General features: G+C 33.1%; 1 protein-coding gene across 1 annotated transcript in view; it reads right to left on the bottom strand.

The window, feature by feature from the left end:
• LOC129233014 (elongation factor Tu, mitochondrial-like) overlaps nucleotides 1-25779 on the bottom strand; it is a 91398-nt gene that overhangs the window by 45927 nt on the left and 19692 nt on the right. Inside the window, exons 4-5 of the mRNA XM_054867093.1 lie at nucleotides 22179-22345; nucleotides 2847-2951 (exon numbers count right to left, since the gene is read on the bottom strand). Coding sequence (XP_054723068.1) covers nucleotides 2847-2951; nucleotides 22179-22345 — 272 coding nt within the window. The remainder of the gene's footprint in view (nucleotides 1-2846; nucleotides 2952-22178; nucleotides 22346-25779) is intronic.

Genomic DNA, 25779 nt, shown 5'->3' with positions numbered 1-25779 from the left:
CTATATTTTAAAAAGATGCTACTTTAATAAAATAATTTTAAAAAAAAGACAATTTTTTTTTCAGGGGGAAAAAATCTACAAAACAGTACATTAAATTTTTATACAATGGAAAGATTATAGAAAATTAAAAAAAAATACTTTATTTCCAGAAACCACTTAGCATAAGAATTTTAAGAAACTATTAAAATTACTCTTAAAAACATATGTGTATTTATGATAGAACTAAAAAGTAATTGATATTATTTTGAATTAAATTTTCAAACAGTATAATAATTGTTGCAAGAATAACAAGTAATAGTGAAAGAATAGAAGTAATGTAGTTATTCTTATCTAACTAATTGACATATTTATGCAAAACAGATGAAACCATTTGACACCCATTCATAGGGAGCTTTTCTCTAATCAAGAACATAGGTTTTAATGAATGAATACAGCATTTTAACAATAAAAAATTAAGATATTTACTTAAGTACACAAGTTAACTCTATTTCAAATGATTTCAGTATGTAACGAAAAAAATCTTAGATTGCTTTTGTAACAAACAACTTTGAAATGCAAGGATAAAAAAAAGAAGAAAAAAAGCAATTAGTTAATTTCAAAATACATAAAAGATGGATACAACTTGGTTATAAAATTAAAGAATTACTTAAGTCTGAAGAAAAGAAAACCTTTATAATCTGCGATGACAACAAATAATATAAAGGCAAAAAACAAAGTTTTTTGTATTGAAAGTTCAATTTTAGCAATTAAATTAAAAACCCTAAGAAGTAATAACTTTTAAGCTTTTATAGTATTAATTCAAAAACCAAAGATTTCTTCATGAAATCGTGATTACAGCACTTAATTACTTCGAGACAATGGAATAAAGGCAAAGGAGCTAAGACATTAATGAAGGCTTTCTCTTTGCCTGTATAGTTGTTTATTTTACGTAGCATTGAAAGCGTAAAAGGAAATTTCAAGCTAGGTAAAATAAACAACCTAACAGACACAGAAGCAATCTTAGGAAGTTCATCCTGTGGTTAATAAGTAAGATTCAATACTTTGACATTGAGGGGAAAAGATGCACAAATATGCAGCAGTATAAAATCGCACCTTATTAATTTTAATTTTTTTAAACAGATAATTGGCGGAAAATGCGTAGGGAATTACAGTACTTAATTTTGTAAAGCAAAAAAAAAATTTTTTTTTTCTTCATAAAATCAATTTTCCCTGATTTTTTATTATTTTTTCAAAATTCCCTGATATTTCCCTGATTTTTCCCTGATTAATAAATTTCCCTGACTTTTCCCTGATCTCCCTGATTTCCCTGATCTGTCGCCACCCTGTTGAAGTAAAAAGGTAAATGACAAGTTAGCCAAACAGCTGTCGTAGGTGGCTGCTTGCACAGAGAGGCGAATGGCGTAAGAAAACGAACCAGCTGGTTGCCCAGGCGGCTAGTAAGCTAATAAATAGATATTGAAAGGTTTATGTCAATAACACTTGTCAATTGGCATGAAATATTCATCGACTGTTAGAGATGGATTAAGATACGTCTTGGAGAAAGCAGGAAGTAGGTTGACACAAAAAATAACTTGAAATTAAAACATTGTTTTGCCTCAAAGAACGAACAGACTTCCAGAAAATGCTACACCGTTCCACACTTTCTTATTTCTTTCCATTCACAAAGTTTATCATTCAGAAATGAGGGGAACGTATACTTCGGCCGAATGTAGGGGGGCTGTATATTCATGACAAGAAACTATTTACAGGTTACGTTACTACAATAATTTTAGATGAAAGATAATTTAATAAACGCCAAATTTAGCTAGATTGCGACAAATTAATCACAAAAATAATTACTATTTGCAGAATTTGTAACAATATTTTTAAGCAAAGCATAAAACAATCACTTCTTGTCGAAGTATTTAACGTATTTATAAATCTTAAAGATGTATTGAATACTTAGAGAACTTATATTAGTTTGAAACGAAAGCTGAATAGATTCAACTACTGTATGAAATAGATTACGTTTATAAATGTAAAGTAATAAATAATTATAAATTTAAAAAAAAAAAAAAAATCTGATTAAGGGTTTACAATACCTCAAAAATGATGAAACGAGCAAAAATTTTTTTTATTGCTTATTTCAAAACTAAAAACTATTCTGAACACAGGGAAAAAGTTTCATTGCTTTAGTTCAAATATTTAAAAAGTTATGAGTGGTTTTAGGCCATGCTCGCTATGTGTTCTTATGCAAGAGAAAAACTTTAAATTGCTTTTTCTTGATGATGGTTTTTTTGTGTTTTCATGTCATTAGAATCCCTAAGGATTTTTTTCCTATTAAAGATACAGCTTTAAAGTAATAATTTTTGCAATTGGGATAACATATTTGACAACACTGTGCATTGGATAAGCATTTTATAATTTACTCAAAGGTTTAGAGCATGTTAAACCTTTAAAAATCAAATTAAAAAAAAAAAACTTTGATTTTTTACATAATTAATCACAGAAAATTTTCTGATAAACTCATAAGCAAATGAATGCACAGACTTTTAGAGATGATTATAGTGATCGTTTAGCAAAAAACTTTTTTTAAATTAGTGCAAAAACAAAAAAGCCCTAGGAATTTTAAAAAATTGAAAATTTCCCCAATTTTTTTAATTAAAAAAAAAGGCAATATTTTTAAATTTTGAAAATAAATTATTGATTATGAAATAAGTATGCATGCTATGGTTTCAAAAAAACATAAAATTTACTTAAATAAAAAAAAAATGTTTGAAAGGTAGTGTCCCCTTAAATAAAAAAAAATCAGACGTTTTTGATTTTTTTTAAAAAATAAAAAAAATCACGAACTCTGATATGTATACCTGTTTTGCAAGAACTAAATGCTCCCTAGTTTGTGGCATAGCACCATCTGTTGCAGCTACAACTAGAACAGCTCCATCCATCTGCGCAGTCCCGGTAATCATGTTCTAAAACAACAGAATAAAAGAACATAAACTGTGCATCTTTTAAGGTCACATTAGCACTGTAATCAAATTAAACTTAAATATGATATTTTACAAATACAGTCGAACTTCCATATATCGAACTTTCACATATCAAAATTTTCGATATACAGGGTTGGCAAAAACCTGGGGTTTTTTAAAAAAGCCCATGGACCCAGGGTTTTTTTTTGGGTTTTTTTAAATAAAACCCAAAAAACCCAACTAAAGCTGGGTTTTTTAAAAGAAATGTGGGTTTTTTTGTCTTTTTTTAGGGGAAAGGTGGGGTACTTGTAGCATATTGTAGCATAAGTATATGGACAAAGCACAAAAATTGTCTTGATAAAAAAAGCTAGAAAATTTAGCGTTTCCTGAAGAAAGGTATAAAAGAACACAAAATTCAAGAATGGTGAAGTTTCAGATTTTTTTAGTTTCCATGATTGCCAACAGTTAAGGCAAAGTTACTTCTCGAGTGATAAAATCTATTGTTCGTTTTTAATTACTACATTTTTTTTTTTTTTTGCATTTTACTTTTATTGTATTTCATTTTGTTATGCAAAACTAATGTAGAACGTCAAAGTAGTTTAAATCCCTTTTTACTGAATTCAGCTTAATCAAAACATTTCTTTGAACTTTATGTTGACTGTTTCTATTTCTGTGTACAGAGTAAGAAATATTAAACTTTTTGTAAGATAATGAAAGTACTGTACATCCTATTCTGTTTTCTGTCCGACCGTTCGTAAAACCTGTTAATTTCTAAAAAATATACCTTGTTTATTCGAGTTTTGTGACGTGTTGGTTTGCAGAAAATAATTCACATGAGAGCCTTTTAGCTAAAGTAGTATCCTATGTACAATCTGCAAATATTGAGAAAATCTGACGTGACCGGACTTAGTCAAGATAATTTGAGTTCCTTATTGACCAGTTGAAGGAAAAAAGTTAAATATATTTATTTAAAATCTTTGAAGCATTTTTTAATGTTCTTAAGAGTTAAGAAATACTATTAAAGTTCAAAATTCATTTTTTATGTCCATTGCCGATTGTGAAGAAGAAATAAAAAAGAAGTTTAAATTGTAAAAGTATTTAAATTAATTATTTAAAAAAAAAAGTTCTCAGAAAATTTTAAAAAACCCAAAAGTGGGCTAAATAATGGGTTTTTTTAAATGGGTTTTTCAAAAAAACCCATTGGGTCTAATCCGGCCAAACATGTCGATATATCGAAATCCCGGCAAATTTCTATGTTCATTATATAAAAAAATTGTTTCTATATATCGAAAAAATCTCCATATATCGAAATTTTTTTCGAGACATTCGTAGATTTTTTTTCCACTTTATACTGTTTGTCTCATGAAAAATACAGGTTAGAGGAGAAAATTACGTTCACACTAAAGGTTGCTACAGAACTCATAAGAAATCTGTTGTTGAAGGGTGTGTGGATAGGTCGTTGTTCCGTTCTGGAGTTCTTGAATTCTCTCAAGTTTATTTCAAATCTTAGCTGTAACCAGTAACACTGCAAAATCAGTTTCAAATTATCCCTTTTGTTTGTTGATTATCATTCCTAGTCTTTTTAGCTTCAATAAAAATCATTCAAGTTAAGTAGATTGATTGTTTACTTTTCTCCCGATCACATTCTCAAAACGAAAATCCCCTAATGTTGCGATCAAGTTGAATTGCCGAAGAATACGAAGATGTATGGTTGGCGTAAAAATGTAATTTCTGTTAATTTTTTAATTATTAACTTTCATTTAATCCGATACTCGCATAAATTATAAATTGGGTTTCATACACAAAAATGAGCTTTTATTTTAATGTTTTAGGATACTTTTATGATAAAATAAGATCGTTTCCAATAATTGGAATTTCCATATATCGAATTTTTTAATGGCAATTTGCTACTTCGATATGTGGAGGTCCGACTGTAAATTAAATGCACTTCTAGGTATAAAAAATAGTTATTTCTTCATGCATATGGAGGCACAGGTGCAAGTTATGCGGTAAAAATAAACTCTGTTTTAAACATGCATGATACATTTTTAAATATAGGTACAGTTGAGTCCCGACTTACGCAAGGGATGCGTTCCTAGACCTCTCGCGTAGGTCGAAATTTCGCGTTGTGGAAAAGGGTATGTGTAAAAACTTTTATAAATGTACCCAATTATTTTAGACACTTGTAAACACCCCCTCAACTGTTAAAAACCATTTCTTAACCATACATTACTGTTTCTTACATAAAAAAAACGGAATGTTTACTTATATTTAAAGAAAAACATTTTATTCAACATTAAATAACTGCTACAATGCACGAAATCAATGATCAATGGGAAAGAAAGACATAAAATAAACCACACCAGTATACGGTACGTTAGGGTGCGTCTTATAATGCACTTTTTGAAAATTTTTTGAGTTTCTTACGGGGCACCCCTTTAATTGCTTCCTTTTGATGAAAAAACACCCACTTAAAATTTTCATAGAATTTGAACAAAATTTAGAGGTTGCTACCAGCGATTAAAATTACGTTCATTGTGAAAAAATAGAGTAAAAATATATTCACAATTTTCTATTGCAATATTTGACATCAACATGAAATTGGGTTGATTAGGGTAGAAACATAACCCAAATACGTATTTCCTATACATACAAAAAAATAATAAGCATCTCATGGTTGTTATGCTGTGTAATCATGTCAAACAAAAATCATGCAAAATTTCCACTACGCAATTCATATCATTGGTTTACAATTTCAGTCTTTTACCATTCACCAATATTTTAATTTTTTCCCCTTTGTTTTTAGTAATGTGAAATATACAAGCCTTTTTCTGATTGCTACTCATCATCCAAACTATTTGATAATATATCTTCAAAAAAAACTTGATGAAAAGACCTTTATGGTGAAAAATCTGAATGTTAGTAATGAAATCCTCTATTTTTTCCCTTTGGTTTTAGTTCTACAACATCTGCTGTACAGTGTTTCATTGGAGGAGTTGTTATTTTAGGTTTCTTTAAGAAAGAGACCAATTTGGAGTTTGTCTCTTCAGAAATGACACGTAGATGTCAAATAAAATTACTTGAAGCAACAGTTTCCTCTTGTAAGTGAAAATGCTTTTCAACAACAAAAGACCAAATCTAGATAAACTTTATTGCAAATTCTTGTTCTTCATAATCAGTCAAAGTACATTCAGTTACAACAGAGGTTTAAAAAAAAAAATTAAAAAAAAAAAAATTCACTACAATTGATTCAGATTCTTCATGAATTTCTTTCTTTCAAAATTTCTTCTTTTCTCGCAAGTTCTGTTGCCTATTTAAATCGAGATTTATTTGTTACCAATTTCGCCTTGGCCTCCAAGTTTTCTTTCAGTTAGAAATAATTTCTCGCCTGGAAGTGAAATCTTGCGTAAAGGATCACCAGCAAGGTCAAGCAAATAATCTAATGATGGATTCCAATAATTTTGATTTTGATTATTGAAATAGAAAACTTTTAATTTCCTTTTTGAGTTCTTAACTGACAACTTGTGTTTCTTTGAGTTGCTAACAAAAGTTAGTTAAGAGGCTGAGAGTTGATTGTAGCTACAGTTAATTAACATGATTTAATAAAATATGAAATAATTTCAAAGTCAGTAACAATCTAATTTATTACTAATTACAATTAATGACAAAAAGATAACATAAATAAATATTATGATAATCAATGCAAAAAAAAAGTTAGATTTCAAATTTTGCAGCAATGGTAGCAACCTCTAAATTTTATTCGATTTTTATTTTTAAGATATGTGATTTTTTTTTCATCCAAAGGAACAAAATGAGAGGGTGCCTCATGAAAAAATAACATCTTCAAAAATAAGACGCACCCTAACGGTACGTACAGCATACAGTAAGAAAAGCAATTGCACTCTAGTTGTACTGTACAGTAGATCCAGTAATGATATTTGTAACTTAAAATAGTGAAGATGATAATGATTTATGCCACGTGATCAAACCCTCATTTTAATATATTTTTAAACAGTCGCTTCAATAATTCTATTATATCGTTTCCATCTATGGCAACACCCCTCTTCCTGGTTTCTTTAATTCCCAATACAAGAGCAGCTTCCATTTTCATAAATTTTTGTGTTTTAGTAAGATATTACTAGGTAAACTTTTACGGGTTTCCTTTTCTTGTCTTTTAATTCTACGCATGGAATATGGAAAATTCCCCAAACCTAATTGTCATGCGACCTTCGATGTGTTTTTTAGTTGAGGTTCAGCTTTTCAAGAAGCTTTAGCTTTCCTTTAATTGTCAAAAACTTCCTCTTTTTCTATCTTCGCAAACTTTAGACGAAACAGCTCTCTTAGGTGTCATTTCAGATTCTTGTTCAACCATCTTATGCTTTGTATATCCTAGCCTCTTCCATATTTTTTCCTTTACCAGCCTTCTTGGGATTTTCCTACCACTCCCCACCAGGGTTTCCGCTACGGTCGCATTTTTCGCAAAATGCGAAAAACCTATTTAAATTGCGAAAATAAAACAAGGCGTTTTCGCTTTTTTGCTCAAATAAAAAAGTACAGAAATAAAGAATTTAAAAAAAAAAAAAAAAACTATGCATGAAGTAAGATCCGAGAGATTATTAAACAAGAACAGCGATATTCAACTTAATCATATTACAATTCCTAGTTCAGAAAATGTTTCAATTACTATTAAGTTCAACAGCCAAGACTGAGTCTTTATTCGCAATCTGACCTCCTAATAAATGAATTTTTGGGCTTCATTAAATGTCGATGTTTTAGCATTTTGCTAGACTTTTTTTTCTAACTTTAGCTTTCTTGCTAAAGAAGTTTTAAACTCAGCTTAAACCCTGCTCCCCACATGGCATTTCCCCTCTCTTTTTAGCCTCTATCCACCTGTTTGCTTTTCCTCCTTACTTCTGTTGCCAAACCACCAAAGATAAACCCCTTTCCAAAAAAAATCACCCCCAGACCAACAAGTGCAGAGTTGAGTTGAAGAGAGTGGATGGGGAAAGATATGTTAGAATTTGATATCAGTAAATCCCACAAGTTGTATAGCAAAATATAATTTAAGAACAATTTCCTACAGCACAAAATAATTAAGAGCCATTATTTTGAAATTCAGACAAAAAACGGAAATTTTGGCAGTGACCATTTTTGATTTTTCTAATTTTTTTATATGTCAAAGTAGGTCATGAGAAGTGAACATTCTGAAATTTTTAGCCTTCCAAAAAATTTTTTCGCTCGTTAAAAATTTCCAAAGTTTTAGGTTTCGGAGCCTTTTTTTAGAAAAATTCTAAAAGTCGCATTTCAGTGCGCTTTAGCTCTTTACAGAAACACCACCCCACGGTTATGTTTATATTTATTGGTTGTACTGCATCTAGGGATGATGACTTCATATTTATTTTGGTTGGGGGTTGTTGCTTTCTTCAGATAAGGGGTCGCAAAGTATGGATTTTATCCGTTTTCGCGCAAGTTTAACCTGCGTTATTTCCCCCAAAAAGCCACCCCCTGAAAAAAATGTAACATATACTGAAAGTTTATACTATGAAGAGAGTAAATGGCGCAAAATTTGTTTGAGGTTTAATTTTTTTTTAGGAGAAAAATGCCCTGATATTTTTATAATTTTGAAAAATTGTGCTTTTTTGATCGCAATTAACTCAAAACAGCATCACTAGGAAAAAAAACCTTTTATATATTATGGTACCTGGCTATGTGTTAAACATCATGAAAAAGAAAGCAGCATGGGATCTATTCTTGTTTCCCAGAAAATAATTTTTTTGTAGCTCGTTTTATGCGCTTTCTCGAACGTAAAACGTGTGTCCAGTATGCAAATTAGATCTGCTAAAACTTAAAGAATGTAGTAAGAATGTATATATGTATATATGTGTGTATAGAGAAAGAGAAAAAGACTAGCAATACTTTATTTTTCTGATTTTTACAAATTGATGGTATTTTAATTGCAGGTAAATCAGAAAACGAAAAATCAAGATATATATATATGTTACGGCCAAAGCCCGAAATCGGCCAGTTCGCGAATTGGCTGGCCAATTCGCGAACTGGCCAACATTATCGAAAACGTACCGGCCAAAGCCCGAAATTTTCTTCATTTCGGGCTTTGGCCGGCCAAATCGCGAAGTGGCTATGGACGATCGGCCAAAGTACGAAGAGAGAAACCAAGAGCAGATTGTGTTTCACTGTTAAAAATGTAGCATTTTAAAATCAGTTCTTTTGTGTTCAGTTTTTTTTCTTGAAGTTCACTTGTTTCACAAACGAGTTCAAATATAAGTGATACCTCTGTGTTAAAAATGAACTTATAACACATAAAAATATGATCTGGCGTCATTCTGTTTCTATATTAAAGTCATAATAGATATAATTCAGTGACAGTAAATGATGTAACAAAGTGATTGCGTAAAGAACATTGGATTTGCCCCCTTCAAATGAGCGAATTACATCTTAAATAAATGCGTTGTGTAAACTGTGTGAATACAAAGGTAAATTGAGGCAGTGAGAAGCAAGGGATGTAAGTGAACATTTTCTTTGAGTAAACGGACTATAAAGATAACGTCCTAGGTAGGCTTTCATTGATTTTTTTTTTCTAAATCATGCTATACAGCAGTCAGGGCTACTATTACTATCTCTTGCCCCAAGACAGAGGAGGGGCTCACCTACCATTTGTACGCGTTATCTCCAAATTTTTCATTTTGTCACTTATATCAGTTTGTTTCTTACTGCCTCTATTGAATTAAGGTCGATCGACAGTCTTTTTCTGCTCCATAGACCTAATTTTAAAGATCCTAGATCATATTGTGCCAAGAAATATTGTTTCAAAAGATTTTAAAGTATTTTGCAAAGCCTCAATACTAAGGGTTCATTAAGACAAACATAAAGGAAAAATACCTTTCTTGTTAATATTATTTAAAGACATTACTTTAATGCCGCGTTTTGTCGAAATTCCCCTACATGTCCTTATTAATATTTTATACATAAATGTTATTATGTTTATTTTTTAATTTACACTTAGTACTGTTTTTTCCCTTTGTAAAACAGTTCGTATTTTTATGAATCAATACTTCGGAAGGGAATGCAATCTGGAAAACTTAGCATATTTTTCTTACTTTTTTCTTTTTACATTAAGGAAAGGTTGTTTTTACTGTCATAGCATTCATTTTAATACTTCCTTTTTTTTTTCAAACGTTTTTACTCCCGTTTTACTGCATTTATTTTATGCTACTCTGATTGTGTGTATTTTAACTGATTTTCCTTTCGTCTAGCTGTACTTGCAATGCGCATTTTAATTTAAAATTTTTTCTTCTAGAGGATGCGGAATGATCATTTACATAAATTGTGTTACGTATTTGAGCTAAATTCTTTTTTTCTAAGGGGGATGGAAGATTTTCCTTTTGTTCTAGATATAACGTGTTTTTAATTACCTTTTTTTCCTGCGAGGAAGGTGGAAGAGCGGGATTATCGTTTAAACGATTTCGTAAGAAAGGTATCATTAATCCATGCGAGTTCGCTTCGCTCGCTAATCGACAGGGTTACGGTAGCGTTGTTATTTGACGAGTTTGGAGAAAAAACTGCGGAGTTTTTTCATTATTTTACATTTTAAAACAACTGTTTATGTAATTTAATGTCTTTTCATTTAGTGAAATATTTTAAATTTCAGATATATATTATTATTTTTTTAGGTTCTCTTAAAAAGAGGACGCATTTTAGTATAAGAAAATTATTATTTTGCATCAGAGAGATAGGATGGGGTGAATTTTCATTTATTCAAGTAACTTCCTTTAAATTCTTTGTACAGGCATCGTCATGTAGATATAGCTCGTAATTAATAAAAGTACTCGCATAATTTTTGAAATGGCTATCGCACCAACGCAACGGTGTGAATAGCCCGTGGATACATACTAATTTCACGCGGACTGGGCGAAAAACAGGCTAAATTTCTCCTCTTCACTATCTCGTTTTTAAATTGTCAATTCTACACAATTGAAAGCATTAAAAAAAATAATAATAATAATAAAAAAACATTTGTAGCTTTCCAAATCTCAAACTCTTTGCTTCCAGCAAAGTATATATTTCAAGAAAAAAAATCAGACATGGATATTTAATTAATTTCTAAATGGAAACAAGTCTATATTATTCATGCAATAAGTCACTTACAAAACTTGTGCTGCCGACAATTAAGTATATATAGCCGAATATTTGGATTTTTATCACTATTTTATGGCTTTTTTTAGTCATGATTGATTTTGACTTGGAGATTTTCTCTGCGATATGGTTTTGTAGAGATTTTTTGAAGTTTCTAGAGTAGTAGAAAGTAATGATCATACATCTACCGTTATTGGAGGTAAGGGTGGTAGAGGGATCAGAAATGGAATTTATTTTAAATAGAATTCTGAGGAGGGGAACACACAATAAATTAATTACTGGTCATTAGGTTTGGTTTCGGAATGAAAATTATACTATTTAAAATTATTGTCGCAAACACTGAAAGGTTGAGAAACAGGGCCTTATGTTTAATTTTAGCTGGGTCGGTCAAGTATTATGTAAGCATGAAGGAAATATCCCGAGGGCTACTTATTTTCTCTGACAAGAGGTGAGGGGCCACAAAAATTCTAAGGTAAGCATTAAATAACGAAGCAGTTACAGTGCAACAACAAAAAACGTGGGGAAAGAGCATCCTGTGACGTACAAAATGTCATAAAATCTTATGTAAGCAAAAGGGGAAGGGAGTATAGCGTATGTTTATTTTTCTCACAAGGTGAGAGGGGGGGTACAAAATGACCAAAAGTTGCTTAGACAATACTTAAATGACCCCTCATTAGCTATCAAATATGATATCAACTGAAAGTATTCAAATATAGAAGTGCAAATACGAGAAATACACACTCATAGCTCAGTCGAAGAACTAACGGCAAGTAAAAAGCGATCGAAGTTTTTAATAACCATTGGCAGGACCTTCACAGGGACGTGGTAGCACCCTCCAAGCCCGACGAGATGCCATCATGTCAGCCTAGTCCGAAACTAGGGGCCCAACTCGGAATCAAAGTAGTATTAATTTTCCTAATGTTGTGAGGGGGGGGGGGCAGGTGACGATAATGACAAGGGGCTCGATTTGACTCTCGGCGGCCCTGGACTAACCTCCTTCCTAGTTGCTATCACTTGCACGTCCCGCCGTACCTTTGAAAGTGACAGATGTGGCATCTACCTGTCAACCTAAAATCTACCGTAATCATTTCGGGCTTTGGCCAAGGATTCCTGGCCACTTCGCGAAATGGCCAGCCAAAGTAGAAAATGCAATATTAATTGCAAGTATTTCGGGCTTTGGCCAAACCTCTTGGCCAGTTCGCGAATTGGCCAGCCAATTCGCGAACTGGCCGAACTTCGGACTTTGGCCGTAACATATATATATATATATATATATATATATATATATAATTCTTTCTTATTTATGTCCATAACAATCGAAGAATTTCCATGAACAATATCTGCTTCACTTTCCTCTAAATGTCTATTTTCTATGTCATCTTCAAATACCTCTTAGAGGCTGTCGGTTCTTGATAAACCAGTATTATTTGCTTTTTTTTTTTTTGCTTTGTATATCGGCTAAAAGCAGCTTTAATTTGACTTTTTGTCAAATATTGTTCGGTTGGAATATTTTTATGTCTTCAATCATCTCTGTTCTCATTGCATGTTCTACTTGGTCGGGCGTCTGATTTCTCCCGGTTTTCTCACCATAAAGGAACTTTTCATAAAGAAACTCTTTTTTGTTTCAATGAAAATCGTGTACTTTTACGAGTTGGGAGAGTCCACCCCTCACATGAGATTTCCAAAATGTTTTCTTCGTTGCAGTGGCAGCCCGTGGGAGGGGCCAGAGGGGGCCCGGGCCCCCTCACTATTTTCAGAAGACAGTAATTTATAACTTTTCATTTATTTTCCTTTTTTTTTTTGTGCGTACGTGCTTGAAATTTCAACAAAAAAAAAAAAGGTTTGTACCCTATTATCCTGCATATAATCCGCAGATTATCTGTTAAAAAGTGTAAAATTAATGAGGTGCGGATCATACGTTGTCGCGGGTTATCTGAACGTGTGTGTGTTTTTTCCCCTCAACAGCAATGCATTGAACTTCAGTAGTTACAGCAGGATTCGTAGAGACCGTTACCCTACCTGTATGCTGTTTATTTTACATAACTTGAATGTTCTGAAGGGGTTCAGGCTATGTAAAATAAACAACAGTAAAGGAAGAAGCCTACATTTGCACAAGATTAGACCGTTTGCTCCTTTCTTGGCTCTTTGTCTTCAAGTTATTAGCTTACTATAACGACAATTTAGAGAAGCAATCATTATTTTTTAGATTATTTTCATATTAGTTTTGAATATACCTTAAGAGTTATTACTTCTTCACAATTTCAATTTAGTTTCGAAAATAAATTTAATTTTATTAATTTAACAAAGAAGAAAAAATAATAAAACAGTTTAAATATTTAAAAAAAAAATGAATTTTTTTTTTCCAAAAACCAAGTGGGAGGGGGGGGGGGCGGAGGCGAGTGCACCCATGATCTGGCCCCCTTACTTTTTTAAGGCACGAGCCGCCACTTCTTCTTTGTTTTCCCCTTGTTTACGTTCGAGAAAACGCATAAAACGAGCTACAAAAAAATTATTTTCTGGAAAACAAGAAGAGATCCCATGCTGCTTTCTTTTTCATGATGTTTAACACATAGCCAGGTACCATAATATATAAAAGGTTTTTTTTTTCCTACTGATGCTGTTTTGAGTTAATTGCGATCAAAAAAGCACAATTTTTGATAATTTGAAAAATATCAGGGCATTTTTCTCCTAAAAAAAGTTAAACCTCAAACAAATTTTGCGCCATTTACTCTCTTCATTGTATAAACTTTCAGTATATGTTGTGGCTTTTTGGGGGAAATAACGCAGGTTAAACTTGCGCGAAAACGGATAAAATCCATACTTTGCGACCCCTTATCTGAAGAAAGCAACAACCCCCAACCAAAATAAATATGAAGTCGTCATCCCTAGACGCAGTACAACCAATAAATATAAACATAACCGTGAGGTTGTGTTTCTGTAAAGAGCTAAAGCGCACTGAAATGCGACTTTTAGAATTTTTCTAAAAAAGCGCTGCGAAACCTAAAACTTTGGGAATTTTTAACGGGCGAAAAAAATTTTTTGGAAGGCTAAAAATTTCAGAATGTTCACTTCTCATGACCTACTTTGACATATAAAAAAATTAGAAAAATCAAAAATGGTCACTGCCACACCTTGTCTGAAATTCAAAATAATGGCTCTTAAGGTCTTAAAAGAGGTCAAATAATACTCCAATATCTAAATTTTCAAAAGATTCAGTGTTATAGCTAACTGTAACTGTCAATTCACTGTTTACCTATAGTTGCTACCCAAAGACATACCAACAATACTTCGTAAACTTTCTCATTTAGAATGAAAAAAAATAATAAATGGAAAATAAGGAGTAGTTATCTGTATAAGCGATGTTCAGGCTAGTATGGTGTGGGAACTTCTGTTCTCAGTGACGAAAGGGATGGAGGTCTATTCACCAAAAAAAATTATATAGTAGCCAATTACAAAGCCAATACTTACACACCCCGATTCCCAACCAAAATTCTGGTTCAGGGTGAGGAATTTGCGTTAGGTCTAAAATTCCTTGAAAAAAATCGCGTCATAGCCATTTTGGGTAAGTCGGATTGCGTTGTAGCAGGAGTCGACTGTACATATTAACTCTCTTACACGTAGTATATATTTTCTTTTTTTCAAATTAGTGCTTTGTGAAAATAAAATTGCAACCATCTGATCTATGTTTTGCACGTATGTTTCTAAAATATTTAAGTTAAGAGTGGGGGGGGGGGGGCGGTTGGGTGCAATTTCAAAAAAGCAATTTTTTTTCCCTTTTTTGTCTTGCCATGTAGTTATAAACATTTGAAAAATATATTTCCAAAATTTCAAGTCGTTTCTAGTCGTCGAAACTAATGAAAACAAACTTGATTCATATTAGCAGCATTTAGGATAGCTAGCAGCAGACTTAGATAAAATGAAAAGCTTTCTGCAAACACAAATTCTAGTCGGAAAACATTCTGCAAGTAATTATTTTGCCTAACTCACCCTTCAATAAAGAATTAAATTTATATTCAAATATGAAAGAGGCCAAAAAAAAAAGTGCTTTAAATCATTTAATTTTTTTTAACAATAATATATGGTTTGCTTTTTTCACCAACTGAAACCAACCAAAACCATTTTTTTTCTTCACACATGTGCTTTAAAAGGCTTTTGAAAAAAGGCTTCAACAGAAACAAACTGTTTTTTTTTTTTTTTTAATTTCCCTTAATTTTAATTTTTTTTATTTTTTAGTTAATTAAAAAAATTTTTTTATTAACTTTAGCAGTTTGAAAAATATTTCTGCAGAGCCAAAACTTTTCTGCAAACACCGTTCGCGCGTTCGTTTATATTATGCAAGACTGGCAAGCAGTAAAAAATTAACAAAATAAAATTTTAAGGAATACAGGAGAACATTTCTAATTTATTTTGGTACAAGCACTTTTTTAAGCAGCAAGATAAAAAAAAAAAAAAAAACTAAGACAGGGTGGCGACAGGAACTGGGAAAAAAAGTTCCCCGACTTTTTCCTGATTAAGTTCACCAAATTTCCCTGATTTAGGTTACCAATGATAATGGTTTCATTTCTTTCCTCTACTTGAAATCCATTGTATGCTTGTATAAAATGCAGTATTTTAAACTTTTTAAGTTGTGTAAAGTTGTTGAACTAAAGATATATTTTAAAAAGATGCTACTTTTTTAATAAAATGGTTAAAAAAAACATATCAAGTCAATTTTTTTTTGGGGGGGGGGGGGGACCTACAAAACAGTATATTAAATTTTCTACAAATGGAAAGACTATAGGAAATTAAAAAAAAAATACTTTACTTCCAGAAATCACTTAGCATAAGTATTTTAAGAAATTATTAAAATTACTCTTAAAAACATATGTGTATTTTATGATACAACTAAAAAGTAATTGAAATTATTTTGAACTAGGTTTTCAAACAGCATAATTGTTGCAAGAATAACAAGTAATAGTGAAAGAATAGAAGTAATGTAGTTATTCTTATATAACTAATTGAAATATTTATGCAAAACAGATGAAACCATTTGACATCCATTCATAGGGAGCTTTTCTCTAATCAAGAACATAGGTTTTAATGAATGAATACAGCATTTTAACAATAAAAAATTAAGATATTTACTTAAGTACACAAGTTAACTCTATTTCAAATAATTTCAGTATGTAACGAAACCTTTGAATAAAGAACCCTTGAATAAAGAATTAAATTTATATTCAAATACGAAAGAGGCCAAAAAAAAAAAGTGCTTTGAATCATTTAATTTTTTTTAAACAATAACATATAGTTTGCTTTTTTCACCAACTGACACCAACCAAAACCATTTTTTTTTCACACATGTGCTTTAAAAGGCTTTTGGAAAAAAGCTTCAATAGAAACAAACTTTTTTTTTTAATTTCTCTTAATTTTTAATTTTCTTTCTTTAAATTAACTTTAGCAGTTTGAAAAACATTTCTGCTGAGTCAAAACTTTTCTGCGAACGCCATTCGCGCGTTCGTCTATATTATAGAAGACTAGCAGGCAGCAAGAATGAGTTTTTTAAGCAGTTTGTACCAATGTGATTGGAAAAAAAATAAATAAATAAAACAAAATTTTAAGGAACACAGTAGAACATTTCTAATTTTATTTTGGTGCAAGCACTTTTTTAAACAGCAAGATAAAAAAAAATAAAGAACTAAGAACCTCAATTAAAAAATTAGTACATTCTAAGCACCATTAAAGATATTCAAAATGGAGAAACAAAAATGAAAACTTTTGAAGAATTTTAACGACCTCATAAACTTTGAACTATCATCCGGCAATTACAAGCAACTTACTACAACACTCCAAGGGTCCCCTGCACCTATGCAACCCCTGATCCAGCATCCCCAAACTTACTATAACACAGGGTTGGGTTTTTTTGCCGGCAAAAAGGTATTTTTGCCGGGACAATGTAAAAAACCATGCCAAAAATGAAAAAAAAACGGCAAAAATGGAAAAAAAGGCCAAAAACTTAATTGCAAATAGAGTAGCATTATATTGTTAATCAAGAAATAGTGACAATATAATATAAATAATGCACTTTAATATTTTAGTTATGTCTCTCCATAAGGTGAAAAATAAGAAAAAAAAACAAATGTTGGGATTGCAAAACTTAAGATTTTAAATGTTTGCTAAAACAATTTTTTCAGAATGAGCCAATTCCTTCAATGCCAAAACAAAGAATGTTTACTTACGCTTAGTAAATTAATAAAAAAAAATGAATTCTAATTCTATATATATACAGGGTGATTCTGAATTCATCATCAATATTTGTTGGGGAGGTAGGGAATAGGAAAAGAACACTATTTCACATAGGAAAGCATGGGCGCAGACGTCATGTAGTAGGGCAATATGAATCCGGTTAAATGATGGAAAGAAAACATAACAAGAAAGTGGTAAGAGAAAAAACATTTATTTGTGCATCTTTTGTACAGACTTGCAAGAGGTGCTCGAAATTCTGACCATTTGCTAGATTACATGCCTCACAACGACGTTGCATGGACAACCGAACTTTCTGGAATATGCCTGGCGTTTCCCGGATGTTTGCGGCGGCAACCGATATGCGTGCTACAAGGTCCATACACTGGCAACAGGGGTCTCGTACACCATGGTTTTCATGGCACCCCATACAAAGAAGTCTATTGGAGATAAATCCGGTGACCGTGGTGGCCAACAAACCGGTCCACCGCGACCAATCCATTGAGCTCCAAATTTTCTGGTCAGGTAACAACGCACATCATTTGCGAAATGTGCTGGAGCGCCGTCATGCTGGAACCACATTCGCCGGAGAATAACAGCAGGAACCTCGTTCATAAGACCCGGTAACACAGTCTGAAGAAATATGAGGTAGTTTGCGCAATCTAAACGGGATGGTAGTAAATACGGTCCCAGCAAACAGTCGCCGACGATCCCAGTCCACACATTGACGGCAAAGCGTTGTTGCGCAGCTCGAACTCTCGTACCGTGTGGATTCTGATTAGCCCACACATGCGAATTGTGTGTGTTGAAGACACCTTCACGAGTGAAGGACGCTTCATCTGTGAAAAGAACATACGTTGGGAAATTGGGATCAACGGCTGTTCTCTGCATGAACCACTGACAAAAAGTAACACGCTTGGGATAGTCCTCTGCTTCCAGTAACTGCACTGTGTGCAAATGAAAAGGATGTAATCGTTCCTCGTGTAGTATCCGCCACACTGACGATTGTGAAACTCCAAACTGGCGAGCAATACCTCGTGTGCTAGAACTTGGCTGTTCTTCAATAGACTGTAGGACAGCTTCCTCGACTGAAACTGTCCGTGTTGATCGGCGCCTGCCTCGATCAACATTAATACCAGCAAATGATCCAGTTTCGCACAGTTGTCGATGCACACGTGAAAACATTTGATGCCGGTTGGGGTAGCGCTCTGCATACATTTGCCTAGCTCTAAGACAGCTTTCTCCTGCGGCACCGTAAGTTAGATGCATATCTGCAAGTTCTTGAAACGTGTACCGGTTCATGTTACTTCTGCGAAGTCACCTTGTCGAATGACGACTGGCTGCACACGGCAGATAGCTATGCGCGTTCATGGGAGATGCGGACACACACCGCCCTCTACACCGTCATGCGTTCGTTGGTGCCCATGCTTTCCTATGTGAAATAGTGTTCTTTTCCTATTCCCTACCTCCCCACCAAATATTGATGATGAATTCAGAATCACCCTGTATATATGTATATATATATATTTAATTAATCACTTTTTTTATCCCACTAAGATTTTTAAGCTATTTAATTAACAGAATATTTACTTGAATGTAGAAAAATATTAACTTTTCCTCACTAAAGAAACAATGCATTTTTTCTCACTTACTGGGAAAATGGATAGCCAAGAGAAGAATTTAAAAAGTAAAAAAAAAAAGCTGATCAATATGTGCATTCTATATTCACTCTACTTTTTAGTGATACCAGCTCACTCTACAGAAAATGGCAAAGCCTTTTATCAATTATCAGTAAGAAGTTACTCCTTTTCATTGTAAGTTAATTATTTGTCTTGGATATTACAAACTGAAATTTTATGTTGATGTTTAAAAATTTAAAAGTAAAAATGCTCCATAACTTTATAAGTAAGTTAAACCTTAATTTTTTTTAAACTATAAAAATAATTAAATCAAAATTTTATCAAAATCTTTTCATGCTTTTACTTTTATATAAAAGGAAAAAAAAAACTGTCCGTAAGTTAACTCAAAATCTATTTTTGCCACTTTGGCAAAAACTGGATAAAACCTATTTTTGCCGGGCGGTAAAAACCGTGGTTTTTTTTCAATGGTTTTTTCCGCCCCCGGCAAAGACTTGCCAACCCTGCTATAACAATATACTTTAATTACTGAACTTTTACTTTTTATACAATCAGCACGACCAGGACAATCTGTGCGCCCTAATGTTATCTGATTTTTCTTTTTTTTTGTAACTTTTTTTTATCTGCAAATACAAAAGAAAAATAACAATCCCAATGGAAAAATAAGAGGGGAAGAAAAAAAAACATGCTGCATCCAAAATCATGGGCGCCCATATGCAAAATTGTAAGGGGGGGGGGGGCCTCAGATATTTTAACAATGGTTTGCAGTGGCGTAGCTAGACCCGACTTTCGGGGGGGGGGGGGGGTTACTTCTTATATATATATATATATATATATATATATATATATATATATATACACATATATATATATATATGTATATATATATATATTATATATATATATATATATATATATAATATATATATATATATATATATGTGTGTATAATCGCTTGGAATTTTTTCCTTTTCTTTTTTTTTTTCTTTCTCTTCTCTCTTCTTTTTCTTTTTTTTTTTGAGACTAACTTTTCGGGGGGGGGTTTGTCCCCAAACCCCCCCCCCCCCTTAGCTATGCCCCTGATGGTTTGGCAGGATATTTTCCTCATGGAAACCTGTTTCAGGGCAGATTCGAGTCATTTAAAATTTGACATTTTTAATAACTTATTCATTAATGGCTGGGGAAGAAACGTTTTCACATTTTTGCAAAGAAAAAAGTACTGTAACGGATCCTGTGCGACTTCCAACTTTCTTGAAATAAAGAAACAGTTCTTGAGGGAAACACAGGAAATTTATTTACACTACGTACAGGAAAGAGCGTCAACAACTGCTAAATTAATCATCAGCAGTTAAGCAACTATCACACAACACCGTAAACTCGATGTTTACACACGTATTTACTTCCAAATACGAAAAACAACACAGCGAAATGCCTCGCAATAAACAGAGCTAATACACTCTCAGTACCTAAAGGATTTTAAAAAATTGATATTTTCCTCAATTTCTTGAATTTTCAAAAAAAGTAGGCAATATTTTTAAATTTTAAAATTAACATATTGATTACGAAATCTCAGTAACTACTCAGTACTCGGCCAATATGCCGAGTACTCGGTACTCGGCCAAATTTTGATCAGATACTCGGCCGATACCGAGTAGTTGCAAAAAATTGAATATATTAAAATTTACAAAAAAGCTCAAGCATATATAATTTTTGGCAACCATTTACAATTCAAATTTAAATTTTGAGAATAATGAAGTTTGAAATACTTCAATGGAATAAATCTTGGTTCGAATGTCTCGAAAGTTAATAAAACTTTTTTGTTAAAAATTGCGCAAATATGGAATTTTTGCTACAAACTAAAATTAGTTATGAGATATATAAAAATACCTTAGCTTTAAAAATAAAAGGAAATAAAACAACGTTAGAAGCACAGTGCAGGATCACTGCAGACACGTGTTTTGGCGTTACGAGGAATTTCTTTTTCGATGCACAAAATGCGAGCTCGTCGATTTAAAGGCATCCGGCAAAAGTCGAATTTTTCGTCGTATGCCTTTACATTCTTTAGTTCACATGTTATGCACTGAAAAGACGATCCCCGTAACGCAGAAAAACGTGTCTGCAGTGTTCCTGCACATTTGTTTTTTTGCTTTTAAAAATTATTAATGTTAAGCGAACCAGATCGATAATGAATAAATTTGTATAATTTGTTTTAATTCCAACTTGATAAGTCATACCTTTTATTTATTCATTTTTAATTTAAAAAATATTATTTTTGCAAAATTTTGTAGTTAAATTTCAGCAGGAATTTAGTTTAAAAACTATTATATGGACAAGGAGGTCTATACTACTATTCCAATAAGTTCAAAATTTATCGGTGTGTGTCGGTGGTCCTTCTTTCAACAAAATTGGTACTGGGAAACTCGGCCGAGTAGTGAAAGGCCGAGTACTCGGTACTCGGCCAAAGTGCTACTCGGTACGTCTCTAGAAATAAGTATCCATGTTATGGTTTCAAAGAAATATAAAATTTATATAAATTAAGAGAAATTTCTTGAAAGATACTGGACCCCTTAAGAATTTTAAGAACCGCACGAGCCTTGAATTATCGTCCAGCAGTTAAAAGTACAGTAGAAGACCGTTGCAACGCCGACCTGTATAACGCAATTCTCTATAAACCGCACAACTTTTCAGAAGTAAACAATAGGTTTTGAAGCCTAAAAAATCCCTCTGTTTTGCTCTGCAAACATAAAAATTGTGAGGCAAATTAAATTTTGAAACAGTTTTTCATCTTTCCATCTTATTTCAAAGCTTTTAAATTGAGAATGAGTACTCATAGTAAACAGGAAATACCAGATGGCTCTTGAAAATGCAGCTGATATGCAAACCATGAAGCTAGCAGAAGTGCAGGATAATGCACTTTCTTTTGAGTGTGAAACATATTTATTTGTGAATGACCAATTGTAATATTGGTGCTTTAATACTCATTGCAGATAAAACTCATTCTGAAGTGCTAATATATAAGTATATTTTGAATGTTAGTTTCAAAATATACTCATTGCAGATAAAACTCATTCTGAAGTGCTAATATATAGATACATTCTGAATATTAGTTTCAAAATGTGTGAAATGATCTATATAACGCAAAAACCTGTATAACGCAAAAGCTCTGGTCCTGAGGTGTGCGTTATAACGGTCTTCTACTGTAACGATAAAACTTCGAACCTACTTTTATATAATCAGCATGGCCAGGGCAATCTGTGTGCCCATAATGCCTTTTATCTGTGGAGTACTCGACGTGGGCCACATTGATGGTGATTCCCCGAGCCCTCTCTTCCGGCGCGTTATCGATGTCTTCGTACTTCTTGAGCTTGGCCATCTTTTTGTCCGCAAGCACTAGAGGAAATGAAACAAGTTTTAAGCAACCAACTTATTCGAAACTAGTGGCACCCGCACGGCTTCGCCTGTAATAGAAAAATTAAAGGTCTTTCGGTTCGCTTGTATATTTACAAATAATGTATGGTGAATTTTCTCGCCAATTGGCTTGTGCCGACGTTACGGTTCCACGCTATGATAATTTCGTATTTCGCCAATTGGCTTGTGCCCATGTTACGGTTCCACGCTATGATAATTTCGTATTTCGCCAATTGGCTTGTGCCCATGTTACGGTTCCACGCTATGATAATTTCGTATTTCGCCAATTGGCTTGTGCCCATGTTACGGTTCCACGTTATGATGATTTCGTCATTTATGATAGTTTTTTTCTTAAAATTGGAATAAAAAAAGAACCGCATCAAATGTTCGAAAAATCGCTTCGAGGTGCACACCCCCATGCTACATACTAACTTTGTGCCAAATTTCATGAAAATCGGTCCGAACGGTTTAGGCGCTATGCGCGTCACAGACATCCTACAGATATCCAGACATCCTCCGGACAGAGAGACTTTCTGCTTTATTATTAGTAAAGATGAAGCTTTGAAAATTTAAGAAATTAACTTTTGTTTCAAGATGATACATTACTTTTATGTATCATAATTCTTGATATGCAATAGAACCTTGGAAATCCGGACTTCCGAAATCGGGAAACCTCTAAATCTGTATGAGTCCCCCTCCTCCCCCCCCAATTTATTTATGTCAATAAGGATATTTTTTTCTCGGACAGTTGTTCGACTTAAGATAAATAAATACCTTTGTGCTGAACAGTGGTTATACTGCCATTCTTTCCATCTGTAAGCTATCAGGTTGCTAAGATTCTAAAACGTTTCCAATTCCAGGTGGTGTTCTCTCCTATTAATGAACTTTCATTCTCTTCTCTTAAAGATCCTATTCACCCTCTTAATTGTTGTGGAATTTTTAGAATTAATTGTAGTTGTAAACTTGCCTATGTTGGACAGACTCGGCGTGCTTTAAAAATTCGCTTGAAAGAGCATCAAAATTATGTGAAAAAACAACCAATTAAATAAGTCTAGTATTGCTCAACACTGTTGGGATTCGAATCACTCTTTTGATTTTAACTCTTATCAGATTATCCAAAAATGCCCCAATTCATCAGATCTCGACTTTTGGGAATCCTTTCATATTTTGAGGAACAGCTCTAACTTAGTTAACGATCTTAGTGCAGTTCCATATTTTTCCAACATTTGGCTCCCATATCTTTAATACTGTCCTTTCCCCATTCCCCCCCCCCTTTTTTCCCCATTCATTTTTATCTATCTTCCTTTGTTTATTTTTACCTTTTTTGTCTTGTTGACATCCCCCCCCCCCCAATTTTCTTCTATTTATCTTTATTTTTCCATTTTTCGAATGTTTTTTGTTCCTGTTTATTTTATTTCATGGTTTTCCATTCAGCTTTTCCTTTCTTGCGGTTCACGGTTACTGACATTTTCTTTTCTTTTTGTTTATGCGTCGGCTTAATCTTTGTCCAATTGAATTCTTTCTTTCTGGGTTTGTACCTAAGAGAAAGCTCTTGGCCTTTGCTTGCATTCCTATTGGTTCCTGATCGGTTTATAACTTTGTCATTGGTGTTCGGCTAATCTGCTGTTTTTATCTTTTAAGCTGCATGCTTGTCTGCTCTCGGCTTTTGTCGGATGTCTTTTCATCCATAAGCTCATTATTTTTTGCATTGAAAAAGGCGTTCCCTGTAACGCCGAAACACGTGCCTGCTGTAATTGGCAAATTTGTGCTTTTTCTAACGTTGTTTGTCTTACTTTAGTTATTCGACTTCACTCCTCTTTATTGAGTTCGAGAACGTTTTTAGTCATAAAATAAAATCACTGAGAAAAAAAACAACGACTTTTTACAGGTTAACAAAATTTAATTACAATGAAAACCCCCGAGTGGCGATGCTTCGTTTCCGAGCATTTATTTTTGAGCAATCACGATTGCTTATTGTTCTCATTTGATTGTTTTTGACGTTCCTTTGATTTTTCCCCACCGCCACCCTCTTCACCATCACCGTGGACCGGCTCTAGCGAAAACCGTTTCCATCCATGTCCTACACACACGCGCACACATACACAACTACACACATGCACGCACACATACACATATACACACATACACCTACACACATATACACCTACACACACAAACACATACACACAACTACCCACACATTCCTGCCTGCACACAGACACAAACACATATGCCTACACAAACATACCCCCCCACACACACAAACACATACACACACAAACACACACGCATACATACACACACATACACACAACTACCCACACATTCCTGCCTGCACAGACACAAACACATATGCCTACACACACATACACATACCCCCCCCCCACACACATACACATACCCCACACACATACACACTTATGCCAGCACACAGACACAAACACACATACCCCGTACACACAAACACCCCCCCCACACACACACAAACACACATGCCTACATACACACACTCGTGATTGCGAAAAACATAATTTGAATTCAAGATGTCAAAATTCAAATTATTTTTTTTAAACCTTTGTTGTAAATGCTTTTGAAAGTGCAGCATATTTTTGTGTTGCATGCATGTGATTTCTTTTTAAGCCAAAAATACTGCAAGTGTGTTGAGGAATTCGACGAACTCGGAGACGGAAAATAGCAACGGAAATTCGGCCTGAATAGCGGAAAATGCTTTTATGCTAAACCTATTCATTTTTCAGCCCTAGAGAAACAAACATGATTCAAAAGAACATCAGTTTCTTATTACCAGATGAGTTATAAAGACTGTTGTTTCCCCTTTAATTACTGGTACAGTAAAACCTGTAAAGTTGACCACCTTTGTAAGTTGACCACCTGTCTATGTTGACCGCTTTTGTCAGGAACGGAATTAGTCCTATCTTATATAACAAAGGAAAACTTCCGTAACTTGACCACCTCTCTATCTTGACCACCTGTCTATCTTGACCACTAATGAACACCAAATTTGGTTTGGAGTATTGTAAAAAACCCTTTGTAAGTTGACCATTTGGTTTATTTTTTAAAATTTTATTTAGCAAATTATTTTTTTATTATTTTTTTTTATAGCTTTCCCAGAATATTTTTGATGTCAGACCAGCATTTTACCAACTAAATGAAACAGCAGCATAACTAAACCTCCTTTTGAGTTTGAGTAGATCATCATGGGGTTATAAATGTATATGAGAAAAAAATGAAGCGAAAAATTTGTAATTTTTGATTAGCTATGAATTTTTAGGAACTATTAATATCAAATGAGTAACTTTTCATAAATAATAAAACTTTTTTTTTTTGATCAATTTACTGAAATTTTAAATTTGCATGACACATTATATGTCATTCTGGGAAAATAATCTCTAAAAATA

Source organism: Uloborus diversus, unplaced genomic scaffold (genome assembly GCF_026930045.1).
Source record: "Uloborus diversus isolate 005 unplaced genomic scaffold, Udiv.v.3.1 scaffold_15, whole genome shotgun sequence".
NCBI classification, from domain to species: Eukaryota; Metazoa; Arthropoda; class Arachnida; order Araneae; family Uloboridae; genus Uloborus; species Uloborus diversus.
Note: the sequence above shows the minus strand (reverse complement) of the source record. Positions and strands in the feature narration are given on the sequence as shown.